General features: G+C 36.5%; 1 protein-coding gene across 1 annotated transcript in view; it reads left to right on the top strand.

Moving 5' to 3' along the window:
* LOC140160669 (cilia- and flagella-associated protein 337-like) overlaps positions 1 to 23,323 on the top strand; it is a 99,085-nt gene extending 75,762 nt beyond the window's left edge. Inside the window, exons 24-28 of the mRNA XM_072183944.1 lie at positions 1,516 to 1,555; positions 2,147 to 2,235; positions 4,685 to 4,977; positions 19,289 to 19,410; positions 22,399 to 23,323. Coding sequence (XP_072040045.1) covers positions 1,516 to 1,555; positions 2,147 to 2,235; positions 4,685 to 4,977; positions 19,289 to 19,410; positions 22,399 to 22,558 — 704 coding nt within the window. The 3' untranslated portion in view covers positions 22,559 to 23,323. The remainder of the gene's footprint in view (positions 1 to 1,515; positions 1,556 to 2,146; positions 2,236 to 4,684; positions 4,978 to 19,288; positions 19,411 to 22,398) is intronic.
* Positions 23,324 to 26,115: the final 2,792 nt, after the last annotated feature.

Here is a 26,115-nt window from a genome sequence, read left to right as displayed (position 1 = left end):
GGAAGAAAGTCCACTTTTCACAAAATCACCCCCTTGGAAAAAAGTCCACTTTTTCAAAATCAGCACCCCCCAAACGAAATCCTGCGTACGGGCCTATCTGTATCAAAAGACAATCAAAGAGACAATTGGCACATGAAGTGAAAGCCCGGTGGGTTCAGTTTGTATTTAAAGGTAGGACGTATGACCGTTCCAGGATTTGAAAATGACCCCTATTTCACGGGGAATCGAGGACATTTGCAGCAATTTTACCCCCTATTTTGCGTGAAATCAAGGAAAATTTGCCCCCAAATACCTCCCCTATTTTTAACATTTTGAGGACGCATTTTCATTTCACCCCCTTATCATGAGGCATCGAGGACATTTTTCCAAAATAAATACCCCTATTTTTACCATTTCAAGGACGCTTTTGAATTTTTCCCCTATTTCACAGGGAAATGAGGACAATAACAAAAACTGTAGCGGTAAAACGTGGACGAAAGTCCTAGAAATATACCCTATTTTTCATTTCAAGGACAATTTTGCTCCAAAACACCCCTAATTTGGACAATCGCGAACATTTTTGTCCTCGAAAATTCCGCGGACATTTCTTGAAAAGTACCCCTAATTGGAACCATCATGCGTACACATTGTCAGTGAAGACTGAACCCACCGGGAGTGAAAGTAAATTTGTGATATTAACTATTTTGGCTCATAATCTTGATGCAATTTGGTGTTCAATGGGCCATAAGAAGATGCACCGGGCCTTGGGTTACCATTCTGCCCAGTAGATCAAGCTGACTTGGGGTTCATTAACTTCACTAAACTTTACAAAGCTTTGCAAGTCTCGAAATCATTCACAACTTGCGGTGAGTCCTAAATTCCATGTCACTAAACTTACTTATGAATGGTACCCTTTGTAAGTAATAGGGATTTACTACAGGGACCCTTTGTAAAGTTACATCTAGTATTGGGTATTCGTAACTTTAAAAACGGTTACTAGGAGGTACAAAGAGTTTAGTGAAATGGACCCCTGCTCAGTAAAAGCTGTCTTTTGGCACTATGCCACTATGCAACTGATGGTTGGTGTGACATGTATTTGGGCTAATATAATATCTTTTCAAGCCAAGAAAAGTGATAATTTAAGACCATTTGTGGTTAGTATATCATTTTGAGATTATCATCATTATGTTAACTACTAACTTTTAGGGCATTTCATGATCCACAGCCTCATCCCCAATTTTCTCAAATTTTCCTCTGGCTACATAATGTTTATGTACAAAACATTTCTTGCTGATTAAATTTCGGCAAATTTGAATTACGTTCTGGTACACCAAAACAAAATTACAACACAGTGGTCTGTGGAGCAGTGTAATACACTTTATGCATAACTTGCAAATGCAAAATCGGAATCAACTAAAATTTTGGGAATAAGCTTTTTTCGTGTATATCTACTGAAAAAAGTCACAAAAAAGAGGATGCTAGACTCAAAATACTCCTTTAATCAGAAATAATATTATGTCTTTGTTTCTTTTTCAGCAATTACATGTTGGAGAGCCCACATTGAAATGATTACAAGGTGAGTTATCTGTTCTCTTAAGGGGTCAGATAGCGATGTTTACACAGTATATTTGTGGGACCTGAGAGCACATCAAACACACCAAATTGCATTGTAAATACAAGGAATGTCCTTATGATATCAAATGATTTAGATTTTTGTGAAATTTGCGATATAATACCATAATTTTATTGCAAATTATTAAAAATTGATGTTTTGACATTTATATAATACCGTAATTTTATTGCAAATTATTAAAAATTTATGTTTTTGACATTTATATAATACCGTAATTTTATTGCAAATTATTAAAAATATATGTTTTTGACATTTAACAGTTTTTAAAGTAAACTAATGATAAGTACTTAAAGTTTATGTAGTTGGGAAAAAAAGACGACCAATGGACCATCATTTGAAAATTTTGACTTTTCTTATAGACGATATACATTTTTTTCCCAAAAGACATAAAATTTATAGGTCTTTTAGGAAAAAATGCTAAAAAGATCGACAAGCTCTTTCTGATTGGTTACTTAAGATTATTTTATCATGTAATTAACCAATTAGAGGCACTGTGAAAAGGCAGATTATCACCATTTTGGCATCTCATTTCAGCATGAATCTTGTGGAAGAGAATAATGTCATCATCACATCATCCATAGACTGCACAGTTAGACTTTGGACAACAGAAGGACACTACATAGGTAAGTTAATCAAACTTGGTATTTACTATGAGGGCATTGCATAATTTATGTTTATTGGTTGGTATATGGAAATTGCAATTGTACACTATTTATGTTTAATTAAAATGATAGGTAATAATTATGTGTAGCTGGGGAAGTGGTGGCGGAAGTATCAAAATTTAAGGGGTGAACATATTTGTGACACGATCAAGGGAGTGAGTCGAATGTCGCTAACATTGATTTTGAGATATTGGCAAAGAAAGTGTTAAAATTCTTTAGTTTTCTATTGTTTTCAGTGATTGATAAAGTGCCGTAACCGTGCAAAGAAAAGTCGTATCAACTTGGGGTTTTCAGTTTCTGAAAGCCCTAAATATCCTCTTTAGAAACATATGTAAAACTCATTTTCGACCAGGGTTGACATGTGACTCATTCCCCATGATCATGTCACATTTTGTTCTTGTCTTAGTGTACATTTTTGTGTGAAGCCCACAAAATATTTTAAATTTCAGAGTGTTTTTGCACTGCTTACCAGTACTAGAAAAATGATGTGTCCATCCAATTTAGTCTACTGTGTACAACTCTCTTACATATCAAAACCTTTAGTAACATTTCAGAATCGGTGAATTCACGGCAGACTTGGCCATTCAAAATGCAACAGAAAACTGGCTGAAAATGCCCACATTTTTCTTTAAATCGCCGTCAATTTCGAACTAGTGAACTCAGAATTCTATTCCCACGTTTATATTACCTTGAGATATTCCTTAACCCTAAAATTATTTTTTTGAAGCTGTAGGTGCTTCCATAAACCCGCCTGAATTTTTATTTATTCCATCTTTTCACTCATTTTGTTCCTTTCCCTGCGTGAGATCAAGTTTTTCTGGGTTTTCCTGTCAAACCTGCCCTGTTCCAACAGTCACTCTACGAAATAGCGCCACGTTATTAAAAATGTCCTCGGGTTATAATCGACTGTATAGACATTTTCCCTAATGGTCATCTAAAAATGGTTATGATAGACCTGAATTTAGTCTCTCGCAAGATACAAAAAACTATGGGTACCCCTAATCAGAAGTCAACTCTAGTCCCTTCGATAACTCGCTGGGTCTGCTAGTCTTAGTCACAGCCTATATGGCACAGCATAATTCGCATTACGTGAAATGCGACCAAGTGTAGACTTTGCGTACACTATACGATCTATTTTTAGCATGACTCCACTGAGCTCGCGTTGGTCAAGGCCACTCTCGCTTTTCATTGTGTAGTGAATATTATTTTGGGTAAAAAACATGTTACTTTTCACATAGAAAGGTTTTGATATGACCCACAATCCCGATCAAAATTGTTCGAACACTTGAGTAATATGAGTGCTGCAAATATGCCCTCATTCCCCCGTCAATGTTGGTAGTTGTTTATTTGGCCATGCACCCTTAGAGACATCCAACATTGATTGGTGGGGAATGGGGAGGGTTGTAGTAGTAGGAACGGGTTCAAACTTTACACCAAAGAAAGCTAAATTTCAAAACAATCAAACTTTTACACAAGTGTTCGAACGACTTATGGCCGGGATTGCAGTTAATGATTTATTTGTTGATTCAGGAACCCTTGGTCAGATTACACCAAGGGATATAAGTTACACACATCCAGTGGTCACCTATGCTGTCCTAGTAGACCTACTCAGTATGCCTATACATTCTGTATTAGAAAAATGATGTCTCCATCCAATATGGCTTCCAATTTAACTGTGTACAACTCTCTTAAGGGATCTGGAATGAGCATTTTGAGCATTTCGACAGTATTTTTGTGGGACATGAGAGTACATCAGACATATCAATTGCATTCTGAATCTGAAGAATGTCTTTCTGATATCAAATAATTTTTTAAATTCACGATATAATACAAATTTTATGACAAATTATTAAAATTTGATATTTTTCACATTTTTGATATATAACAGTCCTCAAGTAAATTTTATAAATCTAATGATATATTCTTAAAGTGTATGTACACGAAAAAAGTTATCACAATATTCTTAAAGTGTATGTAGCTGGGAGGAAAAGCCGACGATCAATTGAAAATTTTGACCTTTCATATTGAAGATATAGATTTTTTCCCCAAAAGACCTAATTTTTTGGTGTTTTAGGGAAAAAATCCATATCTTCAATACGAAAGGTCAAAATTTTCAATTGATTGTTGGCTTTCATCCCACCTACATACACTTTAAGTACATATCATCAGATTTATAAAGTTTACTTGAGTACTGTTAAATATCAAAAATATCAATTTTAATCATTTGCCATAAAATGTGTATTACATTGCGAATTTCAAAATTCAAAATTATTTGATATCAGAAGGACATTCATCATATTCAGAATGCAATTCGATATGTCTGATGTACTCTAATGTCCCACAATAAATACTGTCTAAACATTCATACCCCACCCCTTAACCCAGCTAATGATTTCTTTGTTGATTTCAGGAACCCTTGGTCAAAATACGGCATGGGATATATATGATCCGTCTACCTACACACATCCAATGGTTCCCTATGATGTCCTCGTAGACCCACTCAGTATGCCTATACATCCTGTATTAGAAGGACATCAGACTAGCCATGAAATCATACCTCAGGAGTCACTGGATGCAGGAGAGACAGGGAAGGAAGAGGAGGATGAGGAGGACAATGAAGAGGAGGAGGAGCAGGAAGAAGAGGAGCAGGAAGAAGAGGAGCAGGATGAGAATGGTGTACAGGATGACAAAGATGGAAGAAAGGTAGCAATTAGGGTGCCATTGTGTCTAGGTCTCTCTCCATTTGATATCCATTAGGGGCTGTCCAATCATTATGAGCCTGAGGTAAAATTTCCAAATAGTGAGCCAAAAATGCTTGCTTCCCCCTCTGCCTGCCAAATATTGCTTTCCCCTTCTTGGTCTGCCAAAAATATTTGCCTCCCCCCTCCCCTATGGACATACCAAATTCTTGGGATCCCAATTTGCAAACCTTAAATGGCTTAGATATATTGCAAGTGCAGCGAGCAGGAAAAGTTGCATTATATTGCACTTGGCTGTTTTCATAAGCCTTTTTAGAGCATCCCATGAATGTTTGCCAAAAATGGTTTGCTCTCCCATCTCGAGCCTGCCAAAAATTGCTTGCCCCCCCCCTTTCATCTTGCCAAGAAATTCCTGAACCTCCAATTTTACCCTCCTCCCACCAGGGCTCATAATAATTATTGCACAACCCCTTACGTAGTCAGCCTAGTATAGAGTGTATTCAATAATCCCAAGCGGAACGAGAGTTGCTAAGTAACCGCTATCCGAACCATAAACACATGCATGATCAGACAACAAGCGTTTAATCTCCTCATAGCTTGTACACACGTCAGTCAAATTTGGCGGTGTTGGTTTGTTTGCCCTCCAAGTTATAGCATCGTTCACTTTGTGTTGAACATAATTGTATGTGGGCCTCACTGTAATAACATAAAGATCACTGTGATATCATTTCAAGAGGTCACTTTCCGTTTAAGCTAAACAGCCTATGTGGAGGAATTTATACATGAGCAATCAAGGGTAGCGCTAGGTCCAAAAGCTCGGGGGTCCCTTGGGACCCCCGAGCCAACAGAAAATGCAAAAATGGGGGTCCCTAAAGAAATATCGGGGGTCCCAACTATTGTCTAGCCAATTCAATTTATTTGTGTGATACCATACTATTTTTTTTTTTGGGGGAGCAGGGGTTTATTAAATATTATTGTATTTTTTGTTTGTTCTTTCATTCTTTTTTTCTTTCTTTACTTTCTTTTCTTTTTTTTCTTTCTTTTCTTTTTTTTTTTCTTTCTTTTTTTTTTTTCTTTCTTTTTTTTTTTCTTTTTTTTTTTTTTTTTTTTTTTTTTTTTTTCTTTTTTCTTTCTTTTTTTTTTTCTTTTCTTTTCTTTTTTTTTTTTTTTTTTTTTTTTTTATATTTTTTTTTTTTTTTTAATTTTAATTTTTTATTTCAATCAAATTAGTATAATTACCTAATATTTCCCGCCCGCCACTGCCTGCCCAATAATACTTTTAATACTGCCCTCTATTGTCGGTATTTGCCAGTAAACAATGGCAGCCATAGCCAGAGATCTCGCCGTATTTTCGCGATATCACTGCTGTTTTGCTGTCAAAATTTTTCACTCACAAAGCAGTATTACTGTGCATAATATTAATTATTGAAGTAAATTAGGCCATAATTTTGTATTTCAGGTGTTCAGTTGCTTGAAAATGATGTGCATAATGCAAGTTGAGGAAACTTTTGAGCCTAGTTTTATGAAAACTGGATATAGAAAACAAAATGTGGGAATTTTTGTTGCGTCTGACGGGGACTTAATAACTCACTGCTTTTGCAATATTCATGCGTGAGATTCGGGTTTTGGTGGGTCCGGGACGCAAAAACGCAGCCTAGCGCGACCCTTGTGAGCAATCACATCAATGACGTAGTAATGAATACCCTCTATAGCTCCTAGGTATAAAGCCCTTATCTTAATAAGTTGCACTAAAGCTTTTTTTGAGTGACAATTGTCTAAATACACTTCGACATTAAAATGATAATGATTCAATGCTTACATGAAGGCAGAGGTAGACCCAGTTGCCCTCAAACAAAAATATCAGGTATTTGAACGCGTATGTTTTCAAGGTTTTGTACGCGTTAGACTCTGGATTTTGGTGTTGGACTTAAAGCATTTAAAAAAACTCTTGTGCCTTCTATGCCCTTGTTTCAGAGTCCATCATCTTTTACATGTCTTCTTATATAATGGTGCCTTCTATGCCCTTGTTTCAGAGTCCATCATCTTTTACATGTCTTCTTATATAATGGTGCCTTCTATGCCCTTGTTTCAGAGTCCATCATCTTTTACATGTCTTCTTATATAATGGTGCCTTCTATGCCCTTGTTTCAGAGTCCATCATCTTTTACATGTCTTCTTATAATGGTGCCTTCTATGCCCTTGTTTCAGAGTCCATCATCTTTTACATGTCTTCTTATAATGGTGCCTTCTATGCCCTTGTTTCAGAGTCCATCATCTTTTACATGTCTTCTTATATAATGGTGCCTTCTATGCCCTTGTTTCAGAGTCCATCATCTTTTACATGTCTTCTTATAATGGTGCCTTCTATGCCCTTGTTTCAGAGTCCATCATCTTTTACATGTCTTCTTATAATGGTGCCTTCTATGCCCTTGTTTCAGAGTCCATCATCTTTTACATGTCTTCTTATAAAGGTGCCTTCTATGCCCTTGTTTCAGAGTCCATCATCTTTTACATGTCTTCTTATATAATGGTGCCTTCTATGCCCTTGTTTCAGAGTCCATCATCTTTTACATGTCTTCTTATAATGGTGCCTTCTATGCCCTTGTTTCAGAGTCAATCATCTTTTACATGTCTTCTTATATAATGGTGCCTTCTATGCCCTTGTTTCAGAGCCAGTCATCTTTTACATGTCTTCTTATAATGGTGCCTTCTATGCCCTTGTTTCAGAGTCCATCATCTTTTACATGTCTTCTTATATAATGGTGCCTTCTATGCCCTTGTTTCAGAGCCAGTCATCTTTTACATGTCTTCTTATATAATGGTGCCTTCTATGCCCTTGTTTCAGAGTCCATCATCTTTTACATGTCTTCTTATATAATGGTGCCTTCTATGCCCTTGTTTCAGAGCCAGTCATCTTTTACATGTCTTCTTATATAATGGTGCCTTCTATGCCCTTGTTTCAGAGTCCATCATCTTTTACGTGTCTTCTTATATAATGGTGCCTTCTATGCCCTTGTTTCAGAGTCCATCATCTTTTACATGTCTTCTTATATAATGGTGCCTTCTATGCCCTTGTTTCAGAGCCAGTCATCTTTTACATGTCTTCTTATATAATGGTGCCTTCTATGCCCTTGTTTCAGAGTCCATCATCTTTTACATGTCTTCTTATATAATGGTGCCTTCTATGCCCTTGTTTCAGAGTCCATCATCTTTTACATGTCTTCTTATATAATGGTGCCTTCTATGCCCTTGTTTCAGAGTCCATCATCTTTTACATGTCTTCTTATATAATGGTGCCTTCTATGCCCTTGTTTCAGAGCCAGTCATCTTTTACATGTCTTCTTATATAATGGTGCCTTCTATGCCCTTGTTTCAGAGCCAGTCATCTTTTACATGTCTTCTTATATAATGGTGCCTTCTATGTTTCAGAGCCAGTCGTCTTTTACATGTCTTCTTATATAATGGTGCCTTCTATGCCCTTGTTTCAGAGTCCATCATCTTTTACATGTCATCTTATATAATGGTGCCTTCTATGTTTCAGAGCCAGTCGTCTTTTACATGCCTTCTTATATAATGGTGCCTTCTATGCCCTTGTTTCAGAGTCCATCATCTTTTACATGTCTTCTTATATAATGGTGCCTTCTATGCCCTTGTTTCAGAGCCAGTCATCTTTTACATGTCTTCTTATATAATGGTGCCTTCTATGTTTCAGAGCCAGTCGTCTTTTACATGTCTTCTTATATAATGGTGCCTTCTATGCCCTTGTTTCAGAGTCCATCATCTTTTACATGTCATCTTATATAATGGTGCCTTCTATGTTTCAGAGCCAGTCGTCTTTTACATGTCTTCTTATATAATGGTGCCTTCTATGCCCTTGTTTCAGAGCCAGTCATCTTTTACATGTCTTCTTATATAATGGTGCCTTCTATGTTTCAGAGCCAGTCGTCTTTTACATGTCTTCTTATATAATGGTGCCTTCTATGCCCTTGTTTCAGAGTCCATCATCTTTTACATGTCTTCTTATATAATGGTGCCTTCTATGCCCTTGTTTCAGAGTCCATCATCTTTTACATGTCATCTTATATAATGGTGCCTTCTATGTTTCAGAGCCAGTCGTCTTTTACATGTCTTCTTATATAATGGTGCCTTCTATGCCCTTGTTTCAGAGTCCATCATCTTTTACATGTCATCTTATATAATGGTGCCTTCTATGTTTCAGAGCCAGTCGTCTTTTACATGTCTTCTTATATAATGGTGCCTTCTATGCCCTTGTTTCAGAGCCAGTCATCTTTTACATGTCTTCTTATATAATGGTGCCTTCTATGTTTCAGAGCCAGTCGTCTTTTACATGTCTTCTTATATAATGGTGCCTTCTATGCCCTTGTTTCAGAGTCCCATATGCGAATGTTGTCTCATTTGCTCTCGGATCATTAAAATGAAACTGGTTACATAGAGAAATCAGGCCAATTTTCACTAAACGAGCTTCTACTGAATGAAATAAAAATATTCAATTAAAATCCCTTTCAGATTTTAAAAGTATACACATTCTTCTCACAAAATCCGTTCATAAATGTGTTTAGAAGCTTTCATTTCTTAGGGACGGTCGTGTAAATGTTGCAAAATCACCCTTTTTTACATGCGAAAGGGCAAAATTAGCGTGAATCCCGTGAAATCTCGACATTCAAATCGCCCTCTCGCGGCTGCTGATGATCGATTTTTTTCTCCCAAAATGAATTACAAAATTGATTATCTGCGCTAGAAGTATCTATAAAACAATTCTGATTGGTCAAATATTATTTCGGACCATTCAATAATGTAAAATAATATCTAATCGGTATGCGTGTTAGGAAATAGCCCATTAGCATGACGTCATCATGACATCCCGGATGCGTTGCTTGGGGACGCCGCCGCCATTACGCTTCAATCAGCTGATCGAAAGGACGTGCCGCATCATTCCATTTAATTTTAACATTTCTTTGCGTTCAAAAAGATAGTTTTAGTTCTGACATACTATTTCAATTTCAATTAAAGTCATTTGCTGGTTCAACAGAGTGTTGAATCAAGGAAATATCGCATTTTTGTTTTTCCGTGGATGTCAAATCTCCCAACCGGACCAAGGCCAAGTCGACTCGAGCCGTGGAACTAGCCCTGTAGGGGTGTTATGGTTTGATGTGTGCTGTATTTTTTACGCTTACAGTGATATGGGGACCCGACACAAGTAAGTTTCTGTGGTATTTAAAATGTTGTTTTTTATAATGGAAAATTAATGTATTCGATTAATATATTTATATGAATACATGAAAATTGCAATGGATTTCAGTGCATGAGTGAAGTGCCGGAATTAAAGTTTATTTTAAGTATAAAAGTTTGTCGTGCATGTGATGTATGTGAATGAGTATTGCATGCCATGTCTGCCGAATTCGGCATCTCCATACAGTTTTGAGACGAAGTCCAAGAAAAATGCAGAATTCGGCAGACATACAAAATTGGTTTGTTATGGTAGATCTTAATTATGGAAGATTGGACAAAAAAGTTTTTAAAATTGGGTGTTTACTTTTAACGCAAAATGTTGTCCAGGGTTTATAGTGTCTTAATTTAGCATTAAAAAAAGTAATTCTTGTAATATTGTGTGTGGGGCAGTATTATTAAATTTATTATTTTTTTTGTGGGGGGGGGGGATGCAGATTCTGCATAAATTTTTGGCAAGTCAAAAGGCAAAGGGGGGGGGGGGGGCAATTTTTGGTACCCATATTAATGCGATGGGGCGCCTTGTGAATTAAAGGCTAGTAGGAAAACAGTACGAAAACGCTTTAAAATAATGCATCAATGTTTTCAAATTGGGATCCCAAAATTTGGCGTGTGCAGAGGGGGCAAAGGTTTTTGGACACATTTTTGATTTTTGGCAAGCAGTTTGGAAATTTTATCTAGGCTTGGGGGAATTGTTGCACAGCCCTGTTGCACAGCCCCTGGAGTGCCTAGGCTAGGTTAAAATACTGCACATCAAGATGGCATTGCATCTTGCCCCCCCAGTTTCCCCCACTTTTGAGGGGAAAAACCAAAATACATAAATTTCCACTTTTTGCAGCAATTTTGTGCAAAATTTGTCGATTTGCCCCCCCCCCTGAAAAAAAAAAAAACCTGCTGCCGCCACTGAATCAGATATACTTCGATTTAAAAAATAAATACGATAACCTTTTGTTTTGCTTTCCAGATCCAAGTGATGGGAACGGTGTTCATCAAGATTAAAAGACCTGCCGAGGGTTGACTACAAAGAGCTTGCAACTGGTCCAGCTCTACTTAGTGACTGTGATAAACATTCAACACCAAAAGAGACATGGTCAACAAGAGATTTTTATAAACTAGAGGTGATTGACACCAAATTTGAAGACCAACTGTTATGCAAAGTTCATTACACTGGATGGGACAATAAATATGATGAATGGCGACCTGCGACTGACATTTTAGACATTCCTGAAGAGTTTTTGACCAGCACTGATGAAACAAAGCAATTATTTTTTATTAACTTACGGATTGCCATCAAGGAATCGTTGCATTGTCAGCGAAAGGTGGACAGCCTAGTGGAGATAAGTGTCCAAATACCAAAGGATTTGTTTACAGTTATTATTGCCCAAGCTAAGCCCCACAAGCGTGGACAATTTGTTGTGGATGATCTGCATGTTCTTGATGAACTCTTAGGTGACGATTGGAATTACAGGATCAATAACAAAAACAAAGACTTTGCATTTGTTTCTGAAGACCGGGTAATCCTACGGTTATGTGAACGAGAACCACTTGTGGAATATACAAATGATGGCGTTATGATCTGCAGTCATCGGGGATTCATTTTAGTGATGAAATTTGTCAGAGGACTTGGCAACAGAGCTGACTTCGACAACTTTACATGTATATGACTTAAATGGACACAATTGAATAGACTGGTGACATTTTGAATTTTAACCATCCATATTCCATTTTGAATTTTAACCACATATCCCATGTTTATTCTGTATGCATTTGTTTCTAAAATTGTGTGTTGTCGAACCAAGAACTTGTGACTCTAATTGGATAATTATATTGTGTGACAGTCGCAGAGATGTCACATCTTGTTTCGTGATATCAGCTTTTTTAGATCCAAATTAGTGATCAATTATATTTCAAACCCATTTTGACATTTATCCCAAATTTGTAGTTTTTAGGCATTTTTCACAAATTGATTGATGCTCTTGCATTGTGATCAGCTTGTAATGGACAAGAATTACTAGTTTTTATAACTGCGCAATTTAATCAAGTCCCAACTTACGCCCGCGTAGGTCCACAAAAGCGTGCATTGGTCACGCATGCAAAACGCAGTCTGCGCCCAGCTGTATGAACATCATTCTTTATTAGCCCATGTTGTAATGAGCCCTGCCTGTTAAGAGCCTATCAGTGTGTTCATTGTATCTCTGTTTTAAAACAGTGTTGCAAAGCCATTCCAATTTTACATTGTTGTAACTGACATATAATAGTAAGTACATGTGTAGCAATTAAGTATAATAACAGGCCTATTTATTTTGTACACATATTATATTGTGATCAGCAATTCTTAATTCCAAGATGGCATTGTCTAGCAAGGTCATTATAGTTCAGCTTCTTCTCACATTTATTTCAATGTCAATTGATGCAGCTCCACAGCCTTCAGAGATGTTTCCACACATGGTGAACCTTGACATAAATAATTTGTTAATCTACAATTTGGCAGTCAAAGATGTTCAAGATCCAAAATCTGTTGATAATGTAGAATCAGTGCTGAATACAATTTTAAGTAGGCATAAATTGAGTGCAGAGAAATTTGATCTCCATGATGTAGTAAAAACGTTTCAGTGCAAAATTAAGAAAATGATAGAACATGTTTCAAAAATGAGAAGTGCTGGTGGCAAATCATTGAAGAATTTGTTAGACAAATGGAGTAGGCCTAATTCAAAATATGATCTTAAATTACCTCACAAAACAGGCAGTCCAACAAAAAGGAAACTAGAGGATGATTTAGGCAATGAGCGGGCTAAACGACAGAAACTGGAATTAGATGTAGAGAACTTGCGAACAGAGGTGAATCAAAGCAAGCAGGAAAAAAATGAGCTTTTAAGGCAAATAGACAGGTTAAAGGATCCAATCAAGGAAAATCATGGTCTAAGAGGTAGAGCAAAAAATAAGAAAGACTACAAAAGGGCTCAAACATACAGGCATCGTGCAAAAAAAATTGATGATATACGTACATCAGTAGACAGTAAAGTAAGACAAGCAGGGATGACACCAATTTGTTTAACGATGAGAGATGAAAATGGGAAGATAGTAAAAATGACATTTTCAAATGAAAATGATGATGCACATGAAGAGGTATCAGAGCAAGAAGTAGCAGATATGTTGTTCATCTTAGATGCGTTCAATATTCCTATCAAAGGTTACCATGAAATTGCGCAGCGCTATGACAATTTGCCAAGATTGGGAGCGATTCAGTCAAAGAAGTTTGAACTAAATAGTCAGTGCCCACTTAAAGATGTTGAGGCGGTGATAGGAGGTCAGCGTTTTACTGGTGTTGTGCGCTCCATTAAAGAAACTCTGCAGTCTGTTTTAGGAGATCCAGCCAGGGCACACCTAATAGAAAATGGGAGTGTAAAGATAAAGTTGAGTGGGGATGGAACACGTGCAGGAAAGAAGAAGCATCTTGTTAACTTTTCAATCACAATTATAGGGGAAGCAACATGCAAATCTGAACTTGGAAATTACCTAGTAGCAATTCTAAGGTGCCCTGAGAATAATACATGTTTGAAAGCAATTCTAGGGGATTTGATTGATGAATTTGAGAATCTCACATCGGTTAATGTCAATGGTCAAGAGATACTCATAGAAAAATTTCTTGGTGGTGATCTCAAGTTCCTCAATCAAATCACGGGAATTGGAGGGTTTGCGAGTAAATTTTCGTGTGTATGGTGCAAATGTCCAAAAGATGAACGCTTTGATATGAGTCAATTCTGGTCTATGAGTGACGCAACAAAAGGTGCTAGAACAATTGATGAAATTTGTAGGCTAGCAGGGAAAAGAAAAGACAATTTCAACTGCACAATGCAACCCTTGTTTCGGTCTGTACCACTTGTCAATGTTATTCCTGATACGTTGCATCTTTACATTCGCATTGCTGACCAGATGGTCTATCATATTATCAAATATCTTCAAGACCTTGACAACCATATCAAGCTAACCTCTGAAAATCTGTCCAAAATGAAGAATCTTGGGATGTTTAGAAAATTCATAGAAGACATAGGGATTTCAGATTGGTTTTTTACAGTTAAAGATGGCAAATTGGACTAGCTATGACTCATTTTCTGGACCAGAACATCGCATGATCATGGCAAAAATTCAGTTTGATGAGTTGATTCCAAACCATCCCAAATTAGAAGAAATCAAATTAATGTGGACAAACTTTGTGTCACTTATGGATCAACTGAATCAGGACATGACAGAAGAACAAATAGAAGAATTTGAAGAAGGTGCTAGAGATTGGGTCAAGTTATATGGGGACATCTTTATTTGACAAAGATGTTACCCCATACATGCATATTTTTGCTTGTCATCTGCCGGAAGCAATAAGAAGGCATGGGAACATTGTTGACTTCTGTCAGCAAGGGCTAGAAAAGCTCAACGATTTGGTTACCAAATGGTACTTTCGTTCCACAAATTATGATTCAACGGTACTTGCACAGATCATGCACAAACAGCACCGTTTACGAGTTTTGGAGGGCAAGTGTAGGCGTGCACCCAAATTTCAAATTACATGTACCAAGTGCAAGGTACAGGGGCACAATAAGCGTACTTGCAGCAGAGCAATCTAAGGGCACTAAACCATGTACATTAGGGTGGGCCAAAAAACACTTTTTTTCTCGGATCGACTTGGAACTCTCGGAGAATTTTACTGGGGTACATACTAGTATTGTGCTGAAATATCAGTAATATCGGAGCATGTTTCGCCCAGGCAGTAGATTTTCACAAAATCCCTACTTTTTTGCTATTTCGTACTGTATAACTCTATATAAGAGAAATCAGTAGAAACAATCTGGGAAAAGTAGGCATTCAGATGCCATCCTAACCAATATTAAACACTTTGGGTAGTTTGTTTGGACCCTCTAGAACATCACCAAATAGCAAGCCGTCTCCAATTGGTTACCATTATTTTTGCTAAAGACATGCATGTAAGTCAAATATTAATGATATTTGAGTTGCTATATTAAGGGGTAGGGGTAGCATTATGGAGAATTTCCCCAGTTCTACTCAGTCAAATTTACCAAATGTGGTATTATTGCATAGATATGAACTGCAGCATTGCCAAAAATAAATGCTATATGATTTTCGGTTGTCCATGTTTTGACCAGAGGTCAAAAGGTCACACAGCCTTGAAAATTACTACAAATCAGGCGTCACATGACCCTTTAACCCCTGGTCATGTCAGAGCTGCTCTAAATTCATATCTCATGTATTGTTTGTACTTTTGCAGTTCATATCTACCCAACAAGACCAAGATTGTGAAATTTGACTCAGTAGAACTGGGGAAATGCTCCATAATGCTACCCCTACCCCTTAATTTAGCAACTCAAATATCATCAATATTTAACTAAATACAGGTCTCTAGCAAAAAAATAATGGTAACCAATTGGAGACTGCTTGTTATTTGGTGATGTTCTGGAGGGTCTAAACAAACTACCAAAATTGTTTAATATTGGCTATGATGGCATCTCAATGCCTACTTTTCCCAGGTTGTTTCTACTGATTTCTCTATATCGAGTAATACAGTAAGAAATGGTGAATAAGTAGGGATTTTGTGAAAATCTACTGCCTGGGCGAAACATGCTCCGATCTTACTGATATTTTAGCACAATAGTAGTATGTACCCTAGTAAAATTCTCCGAGAGTTCCAAGTCGATCCGAGAAAAAAGGTGTTTTTCGGCCCACCCTAATGTACATCATTGTGTATTTATTTTTTGTATATTTTTATACAGATACAAGGATTGAATGTATGTAAAATTGTGTACCAATAAAGGGCCTACATGTGTGTAGACAAAAATGACAAATTATTGTATAAGCTAAGAGTGAAAAAATAAAAGCATGAACACTTCTCAGTTTGAGAATAATCAATACTCTTATTCTTAAGACACCATCCATTGCATGAAGATGCCATTAAAAATCTATGGAAACTTGTCAACTGAGATGCTAAATATTTCTGGACTTGGCTTAAGCTAGGAATTTAACTGCACATTCTGAATGTGTGCATATAAAAATGTTGTCTGGTGCTTTATAATACACATGTAGGCCTGCACTGAGGTTCTTATCATTTTCATTGTTTTCTATTTTTGTCATCATGTGATGTGCAAGTCAGTTTTAATAGTTTGTTGGACATTGTATAATTATGTCTTTGTAAAATATCACTACAATCAATGAAAAAAGACAGTGCTTTCATACTTCTTGAAGATGTTCATCAGGACTGTTCATGTTAAACTGGTATTTGTAATTTCATACAACTAGTCCAAAAATTTCCACTTACTTGCAGACGTTTCGGAAACTCACAGTTTCCTTTATCGATGCTATTGTTGCAGTTTCCGAAACGTCTGCAAGTAATTGGAAATTTTGGACTAGTTGTATGAAATTACAAATACCAGTGCTTTCATACATACATGTATAAGAGATGGTATTTTAAATATTATTATCATCACTTTCACTTTATGTGACAATGTGCCATACCCACAAACCTTGAGGTGGTGTTTTTTAATTCGGATATTATTGTTTTACTGTTTTATGTTTGGTGCTATAGGTTTACCATAACAGTGCTCATAACAAGTTATATTTTTCATTTAATTTATGGTAGGGCAAGTAAGAATAAAAGCATGTTTCGTCCAGGTTTATTGAAAAATATGTATAGGCCTATATGGCCATATTTGCACTCTCAATTAGTGCATACAATAAATACCTGAAAAAATTCATTGTTCTGATAGGTATAGGCCCCTCTAGTGATCATGAACCTTCCAGAAATGTTTTGTTGTATTACCAAGGCTATAGAAATCTTCCTAGACATCTTTTTGTAACAGTAATATAACTCATTCTATAATTGAAGCAGCCTCTAGGAAGTGAGAGGGGAAGAGAAACATGTTTTGTTTTTTATTTGGCCTTATTATTACTTTTATCATGCAAACCTTGATTATGAACTGCTTACATGCCTCCATATAAATGTGATACATGTTAGTTGAATATATTTTGGTGCTGGTTTTAAAACTAATATTTATTACATGTTTTTAAAACTTTTTCAACTCTTTTTTTATTTATTAACTATATTTTTATTATGTATATATATATATATCAGTATTAACATTTCTGTGCAACTGTGAATAAAAGTTTGTAAGAAACAGAAAACCAACACATTTTAAACTACTATTTATTACATGTTTTTAAAACTTTTTCAACTCCTTTTTTATTTTATTAAAACTATTTATTTTTGATGTATATCAGTATTAACATTTCTGTGCAGCTGTGAAAAAATTGTAGTAATAAAAGTTTGTAAGAAACAGAAAACCAACCCATTTTAAACTACTATTTATTACATGTTTTTAAAACTTTTTCAACTCCTTTTTTATTTTATTAAAACTATTTATTTTTGATGTATATCAGTATTAACATTTCTGTGCAACTGTGAAAAAATTGTAGTAATAAAAGTTTGTAAGAAACAGAAAACCAACACATGCTTCGTGACCAGTTTGTGAATATTGATTGTGTTTTCCCCCTCCAATTTACCCATGCACAACAATGGAGTGGTCCTAATTGCAAACTCCCTGGGTGTGCTTATGCATTATTGATCAAGCCTAATCTCCTGTGCAATGACCCAGTGAATTGTGTACGTAGAACCATGGAAGAAAGAGATAAGAAGGAACCACAACGAACGCATTCACTTTGTCCACTCCCTTTACCGACATTTAATTGACATTGTTATTCATGAGGATTTACTTTGATCAATACCCGCGTTAAATAGGTGATTGGTATTGTACTCCATGTATTTGCATGTCTTCTGGAGCGTGTCTGAAGGATGAGATTTGAACTAATGACCTTCCGTGCAAGTACCCTATAGGATTTTCTCTGGTGGCGTGATCATCGGTCATTGATGGCCTACATCTTTTTCTTCCATTTCGCCCAATTTTCCCGAACTTTGATGACTTTTTTCTCAGAGTTGGCAGTCTTTGGCACTGAACCGAGTTAGCTAGTTACGATTATACACATATAAACTATTAAATTAAACAGGTTTCATGTACCGGACTCAACCAGAACATTGTACATTATTTAAGAACATTTTGCATCTATTTTTCATCGAAAAAGTCACCAAAATCTTACCTTATTTGCTAAAGATGAAACTCAGCAAAAAAAACGGCCGATTTTGATGACCTTTTCGATATTTTAAAGGACAGTTTCTACACAACACGATCAAGAAAACAGTTTGACTGTATATCCTAAAACAAAGCTCCTATACATGTTCAGAGCATCAGTGAAATTCCATAATCTTACTTCTGGGTAGCGTTTGTTTGTTCTTGGATGGGTTTGTTATAGTTTTTTTCCAGTAATGATTTACGCCAAGGATCGATCGCGGTAAATGGATCATACATGAAAGTAAGTACCATTGATAGCTTTTCTTTTCATCGTCAATAGATAAGCGGATTAAAACTTGGCCGATCGAAGTCGTTGTGGTTCCTTCTCATCTCTTTCTTCCATGGTAGAACTTTGCACTGTGTGTGGATGAGGAGGTCTTTATCAAATGAGACAATACTGCCAAAACGTTTCCATATGTCATCTTTTACATGTCTTCTTATATAATGGTGCCTTCTATGCCCTTGTTTCAGAGTCCATCATCTTTTACATGTCTTCTTATATAATGGTGCCTTCTATGCCCTTGTTTCAGAGTCCATCATCTTTTACATGTCTTCTTATAATGGTGCCTTCTATGCCCTTGTTTCAGAGCCAGTCATCTTTTACATGTCTTCTTATATAATGGTGCCTTCTATGCCCTTGTTTCAGAGTCCATCATCTTTTACATGTCTTCTTATATAATGGTGCCTTCTATGCCCTTGTTTCAGAGTCCATCATCTTTTACATGTCTTCTTATATAATGGTGCCTTCTATGCCCTTGTTTCAGAGCCAGTCATCTTTTACATGTCTTCTTATATAATGGTGCCTTCTATGCCCTTGTTTCAGAGTCCATCATCTTTTACATGTCTTCTTATATAATGGTGCCTTCTATGCCCTTGTTTCAGAGCCAGTCGTCTTTTATCATGACAAGTTACATGAAGTCAGGAAGGCAAATGTTTCATTATGATGATGACATGATTGCAGCAGAACTCAAAACCAAGCCATTTAAACATGCTTCTGGAAAAAGGTAAGAGGAAAAGTGAGCTTGAATGTTTTTCAAATTTCTGATTTTTACACAATTGTAATGTACTTCATACCAGCCAAAAATCAAAGTTTTAAGTGCTGAAGTTATGACAAAATCCAAAATTTTGAACAAAATGAGGGAGTACACTGCAAATAATGTTGGTCAAAAAAATTACCAACAGTTTGGTCTATATACAACACATGAACAGTTGGTCAAAATTTGACCAACAAGAGTTGTACAAAAATTATGACCAACAGTTGGTTTACAAAAACTTGCTCAATTAATATTGGGCAAAGTATTTACCCAACACAGTTGGGCAATTTGTTTTACCAATTATTGTTCAAAATTTGAACAAACTGTTGCGCATGTTTACACGGTATTGGTTCATATGTTGGTTTATTTTTGCATAACTGTTAAGCAAAATATTTGACCAACATAGTTGGGTAAATATTTTTCACTAATTGTTGGGCAATATTTAATAAAACTGTTGGGCAAATAGTTGATTGTACCAATTGTTGGACAAAATTTGATTAAACTGTTGGGCATTTTACACATTATTGGTTCATATGTTGGTTTATTTTTTGCTTAATTATTAAGCAAAATATTTGCCAAATTAGTTGGGCAAATATTTTTCAATTGTGAGGTGAGTTTTCTCTAAATTAATTATAAATACATACACTATTATACGGTGTTACTTGCCTCATTTCATTCTGACCACTGTGTATGAAAAAATACTGAGAAATTTAGTGAAGTTATTTTCAAATACTTGATTGATTAATACAAAAACCGCGACGTAATCTTATTAACTGCTCAGTACAGACTGCCATCATGCATGCATGGCGATGCGTGCATATCACTAGTATCTGACTCGTACATGTCGTAAAACAACTTCACTAAATTTCTCAGTATATTTTCATACACAGTGGTCAGAATGAAATGAGGCAAGTAACACCGTGTAATAATGTATGTATTTATAATTAATTTAGAGAAAACTCACCTTTAAAGGTGTCAATTAGCTGTGCCAGCCCCCACTCTGCCAGCACCCATGTCATCCGCCATTTTACGATAAGATCGAAAATGTGCTTTCCAGAACCGAACCTGCGAATGTTGACCAACTGTTGTTCAATGAAAAGACAACAGTGCGCATGATCGAAAACTTTGCTCAACATATTACATCTTTTTGCCCAACAACTTGTAATTCATGCAATTTACTACAAAGTTGCCCAACTGATGTGATTTATTTTGCACAACAGTCGTATATAAATTATGTGGCCAAATACTTAACCAACTTTACTCCTCTCGTAGTAAAATAAAGATAAATAAATGGTCAAAATGAGAGGTTGCCCAATAAGAATTTAGATTGAACTATTATTGGGCAAGCCGTGACCAACAAATAAGTAAAAGAGTTTGCCCAACCAAATAGGTAGAAAGATTTGACCAACTTTTTTGCAGTGTATGTTGTTTAACCATTACGATCTAAAAATTAGTTGAATACGTATGTAATGTCCATACCACAAGTGCGTACATGGTTGGAGGAAGGTCATAACACTTCAAAAGGACTGACTCAGTCACAATCAACAGAGTGACATGCATTGGCTACATATGTGCTGGTATTAAATAGCGCTTTTTGTTGTTTTGCCTCATATGTTCGGGTCAAAATTGAAAGGGGACATATCTGACAGTGAAAACTAACATTTTGTGGAATCAAAATGCAATTCTATTTCTTATGGAAATGTTACAATTTTGGTTTAGCCATTCAGGTAAATCAATTTAAAATACCTACTCCCTGTGTGAAAGATAAAGGTCAGGTCAGGGGATGTATGGATTTAACCCTATGAGAACTACCTGCCGATAGGCCAAAATGAATATTGTGTCCAATTTTGAACCAATCAAGGAGGGTATTAATAAGATCATCTACAAATGCAAGTTTGACCATAAATAGTTTAAAGCCTAGTCATAATTGGCAATTGAAATGAGCATTTCATGTTATCAACCAATCAGATATGCTGTTAGATGACCAGTAGTGTCCAGGAGGTTTTTGTGGAACATGTCTTGTGTCACCATTTGTGGACCAATTTGACATGAATGTTGTAAACATAATTAGGCATTTATTGAACATGATACAAAGCAGTTTATGAGCTGAGCTGCTGTTTCATCACCTGGCAATATACAATATAAGTGATGGCTCTAGATTACACTTGCATGGGGGCAATGTTTATAAAGTGAAGGCAAGAATATGATTAGAAAAGTGTTGAAATGCTATAAAATACCATTTTTGCAGTGTATTTCATTTGTAGGAATAGCTTTTGTGGGTAAAATGTTTCCCCAAACACTGCAAAATAACATGTTAAAAATACACAAGCAGATAAAAATGCTGTTCTGGATAAAGGAGTCCCAATGCTTACACATACTCCCTCTGTAGAAGACTTTAGTTAATTCTTCCACAGGGGGAGAGTGGATTTTAAATGGAATAGCCCATTGAATCCTAATATTACATTTGATGTGTGTTTGTTTGTTTCAGATTACGTCATGAGCAGCTGAAACCTGCTGTCCCAATGCTTACACATACTCCCTCTGTGGAAGACTTTAGTTAATTCTTCCACAGGGGGAGAGTGGATTTTAAATGGAATAGCCCATTGAATCCTAATATTACATTTGATGTGTGTTTGTTTGTTTCAGATTACGTCATGAGCAGCTGAAACCTGCTGTCCCAATGCTTACATACTCCCTCTGTGGAAGACTTTAGTTAAATCATCCACAGGGGAGTGTTGATTCAAATGGAATAGCCCATTGAATCCTAATATTACATTTGATGTGTGTTTGTTTGTTTCAGATTACGTCATGAGCAGCTGAAACCTGCTGTCCCAATGCTTACACATACTCCCTCTGTGGAAGACTTTAGTTAAATCATCCACAGGGGGAGTGTTGATTCCAAATGGAATAGCCCATTGAATCCTAACATTACATTTGATGTTTATTTGTTTGTTTCAGATTACGTCATGAGCAGCTGAAACCTGCTGTGCTAGATAAAGGAGGTCCCAATGCGTACCAGACCTTGAAGTGTTTTGACCTTGATGACACACCACCCATGACCCCGCCTTCACGCCACCGGAACAAATCAGACGATCCGTTTGGATTTTCCTCCTTTTAGTATTTACCACCATCATATCAGAGGTTTAGAAGCAAGAAAGGCCTATCTACAATAGCTGCCAGGTGTCATAAGTGTACAATATAGACTGCAGAAATGGTCAAATTATCTACAGGGCAGCTATTGCAGTTAGGCTTTTCTTCACCGTATCTCGATATAGAGTCAACTAAGATCAAACTTTTAGCGGATAGGCCACTTAGAAAAAAATTGTTTGGATGTCCCCCAAATTTTTAAAAAGGTGTTTTTTATTCTTAAAAACATATCCCAATTTGTGAAATTCCAGAAAAAGTTTTTTCTCTCTCAACATTTTTTAGTCAGTTCATACTTTTTAATTAATTTAAAACATGAACCAAGCAAGTTTGACTATGAAAATTTAAAGAAAAAGAAGTGTTTTTTGCTCAACTGGTCCTACCCCAGAGAATTTGTGGAGGACAACCAAACAATTGTTTTTCCTTGGCCAAGTGCAGTCAGTGAAGTTGAGGCATCTGTTCCACACACACATGCATTGGGCTATTTTGAAATCCATACGCCTCCTATCGAAGGCATGACTTTAATCTTCCACACAGGGATTGTGAATTTCAAATGGGGTTACCTGAATGGGTGACTCCATTTGAAATTTACACCCCCTGTGTGAGAGATAAAGGTTATGTCTTCCATAGGGGGTAGGCCTATATGGGTTTCAACTAGAAAATCCCGTATAGGCCTAAGGGACTATTCAATATTTATACCAGGGGGAGTTTTAAGGGGAGAATTTTCAGGGGTATTGAGGGGAAATCTGAGTTTTTACTTGAACCATGGGGATGTTAAGATTTAACAGCTTATTGTCAAAATTTACTGGGCCATTGGGACAGAGGAGTGGCGGGACACCCAAGATTGGTTGGGTTTTCAATTAATAGAGTGACTATAAAACTGTTGAAAAGCCTATTCAACTTGTTGGAGACACAGAAGTCCTGGGCAAAAGTACTCAATTGATAAGCAAGGCACAGAGAGGTTTGAGACAGGCCATAAGCAAAGTGCATTATGGGAATCCTGATAGGTTTTCCATTGGATAGAACAAATATTAAAATGTCTTTCATTGTAACTTTTAAGTGTAATTTATATTGAGTACATTTGTTATGTAAGAATTCATACTAGTAAACTATTTGTTATGTAAAAATTTATACTAGTAAAATATTTTTATGTAAAAATTTATACTAGTAAACTATTTGCTATGTAAGACTTTATACTAGTAAACTGAAATTTGATTGATAAAGCAGATGGAACTGCCTGGCACATATATGTTACTGGTAACAATATAGTATTTAATATTTAGCGTGCGGTCATGGGCTTCACAAAACCACTGAACCAATACTGGGCTTGTTTGCACTCATTTTAATGCATTTTCATACCGATTCCAAAGATGGTCATTGGTCATGATAGTGTACAATTCTGAATTTTTCTGAATTTTGAATTTTTGGAACTTGAGTTAATTTTTGGAATTTTTGGAACTTGAGTTAATTTGGTTCATAAAAAAATCCTGTTAGGATTCCTAACTACATTTTCACTACCTATAGGCCTAGGCTCATATCATATATTGAGCCAATCAGATGGTAAGAATGGACAGAAAGCTTGAAAGGTATTCAACTTAAAATTGCTAAGAGCTATAAAAGATCTATTTTGATTGATTACTCAGATAATTATCCCAGCGAACACAAAACGTATTTAAAAACATTTGCTAAAAGTGGCTAGTAACAGGGGGGACAGAGTGACATGCCCCCCCATTTTGGGATGGATAGGGGACACAATATCAAATGCCCCCCCCCCCCCCATATTTCAGCAAAATACTTCACTGGTCTAATAAGGCTTACAGTAAGCATACATTTTTAGTTAAAATATTATCGGGTCAGTCGGGTAAGGGCAACAACAAAATTTTTGGCTTAATCTGCACATGCATGACCAAGTCTTTTTCATGACACCCTGGTAGTAGCGTATCGAGAAGACGAGGGGAGCAGCTGTACCCTCTGTCCTGTCCCCGCTTTGAGGAAAATAGAAATTTGTGTTCAGAACCCATCAGGTGTTCAAAAACCAGGCATCAGTTTAATTTAGAGTGTATATGGTTTTCTGTATGTCTACCATTTACATATCTATCAAGCAGGCAGGGGTTGCAGGAGTCTGATGCCCCTCCTCCAATTGACGAAACGGTCCAGTTTCAGGGTAAAAATGCACCCAAGAAGCCCTAAGTTACACCGAAAAATTATCAATTTCCATGCGTATGTACGTCAACTGTTACAAAAATAGCACCAAAAGTTCCAATTTTTTTTTTATTTGGGGGGGGGGGGGAAGTCCAGTTAGTCCACTTTGTGGATGTTAGCCCCCTCCCCCACCGGTGCACGCGCACCCCTGCAAAAATCCTGGCTATGTGCCTGCTATCAAGTATGCATGAAATGATTACAGGTATTATCTATATTGACATATTGTGTGTGGCAACTGGCAACAAGTTTTGTATATTTATGATAAAAACTTATTTTTGTACTGTCCAAGAATGCAAAATCATGATATCGGGAGTTATCTGGGAGGGGGGAGAGTCGGGGGAGTTAGAGCAAAAAGGGCCAATCTGCATAGCTGCCAGGTGTCATATGTGTATTATATAGAATGCAGAAATGGTCAAATGATCTATATGGCAGCTATTGCAGATATGCCCTTCTTGCACCAAAGCCTCTTTTTGTAAATTTTACAAATCTCTAGTATGCAATATATCATGTGCTGTGTGATTATAGCTTGTAATAAAAAATATTATTCAAAATATGACAATAATGTCCATCTGTAGTGTTGTTTCATTATGTATAATGGGCTGTTCCAGTTGAAATCCTTACACCCCTACACCCCTCAGACACACATGCTCTACCTGATTAGTTGCATAAAAAATAGTACACACAGGGTCACACGATGCTCTGCACTTTGATCAGTGTATGAGGTGCATGCCGATGTAATGGTGATGTGATTCAAAGAACCCGACATTTAAACGTTTCTGGGAATCTTTTCTAACCTTTTGCGAATAATGTATTTGCTGGGACACAACCAGTGGTGGCGCCAGGCATTGAGGGGGCAAAGCGAATTTCAGGGGGGTGCATATGAATTTCTCCAATGTAATTTTGTTCAGTGAAAATGTATAGTAAATTCACTGGGCATTTATCGATTTTCTCTGACCACCATCTACTGTTCAATACACACAAAGCAATGCAAACAACATTTCTATTGTTCGATACGAAATTCCGCACACACAGCGTTACTGGATCGGAAAACAGTTAAAAATTATGGAACATGCTTTTTTGTTTTTTTGTCACCATAGCCCCCCAATAATTTATTTTTATGACATTTTAAAACAACAGTAAAAACATACACATTTTCAGTTTTCTGTACATATAATATTGTGTATATATGTACATTAGCAAGGTTATTCTGATCGGAGGAAGCTGAGTCCCGTGGCCGAGTTTGTAAGCAATTTGAGCACCCATGCAAACGCTATGAAAATTGCTGATATTACGCCGCTTCGTATTGGTTAATATTTTGAGATTTACAAT

This window comes from Amphiura filiformis, chromosome 9 (genome assembly GCF_039555335.1).
Source record: "Amphiura filiformis chromosome 9, Afil_fr2py, whole genome shotgun sequence".
Taxonomy (NCBI): domain Eukaryota; kingdom Metazoa; phylum Echinodermata; class Ophiuroidea; order Amphilepidida; family Amphiuridae; genus Amphiura; species Amphiura filiformis.
This window is presented reverse-complemented; position numbering and strand designations above follow the sequence as displayed.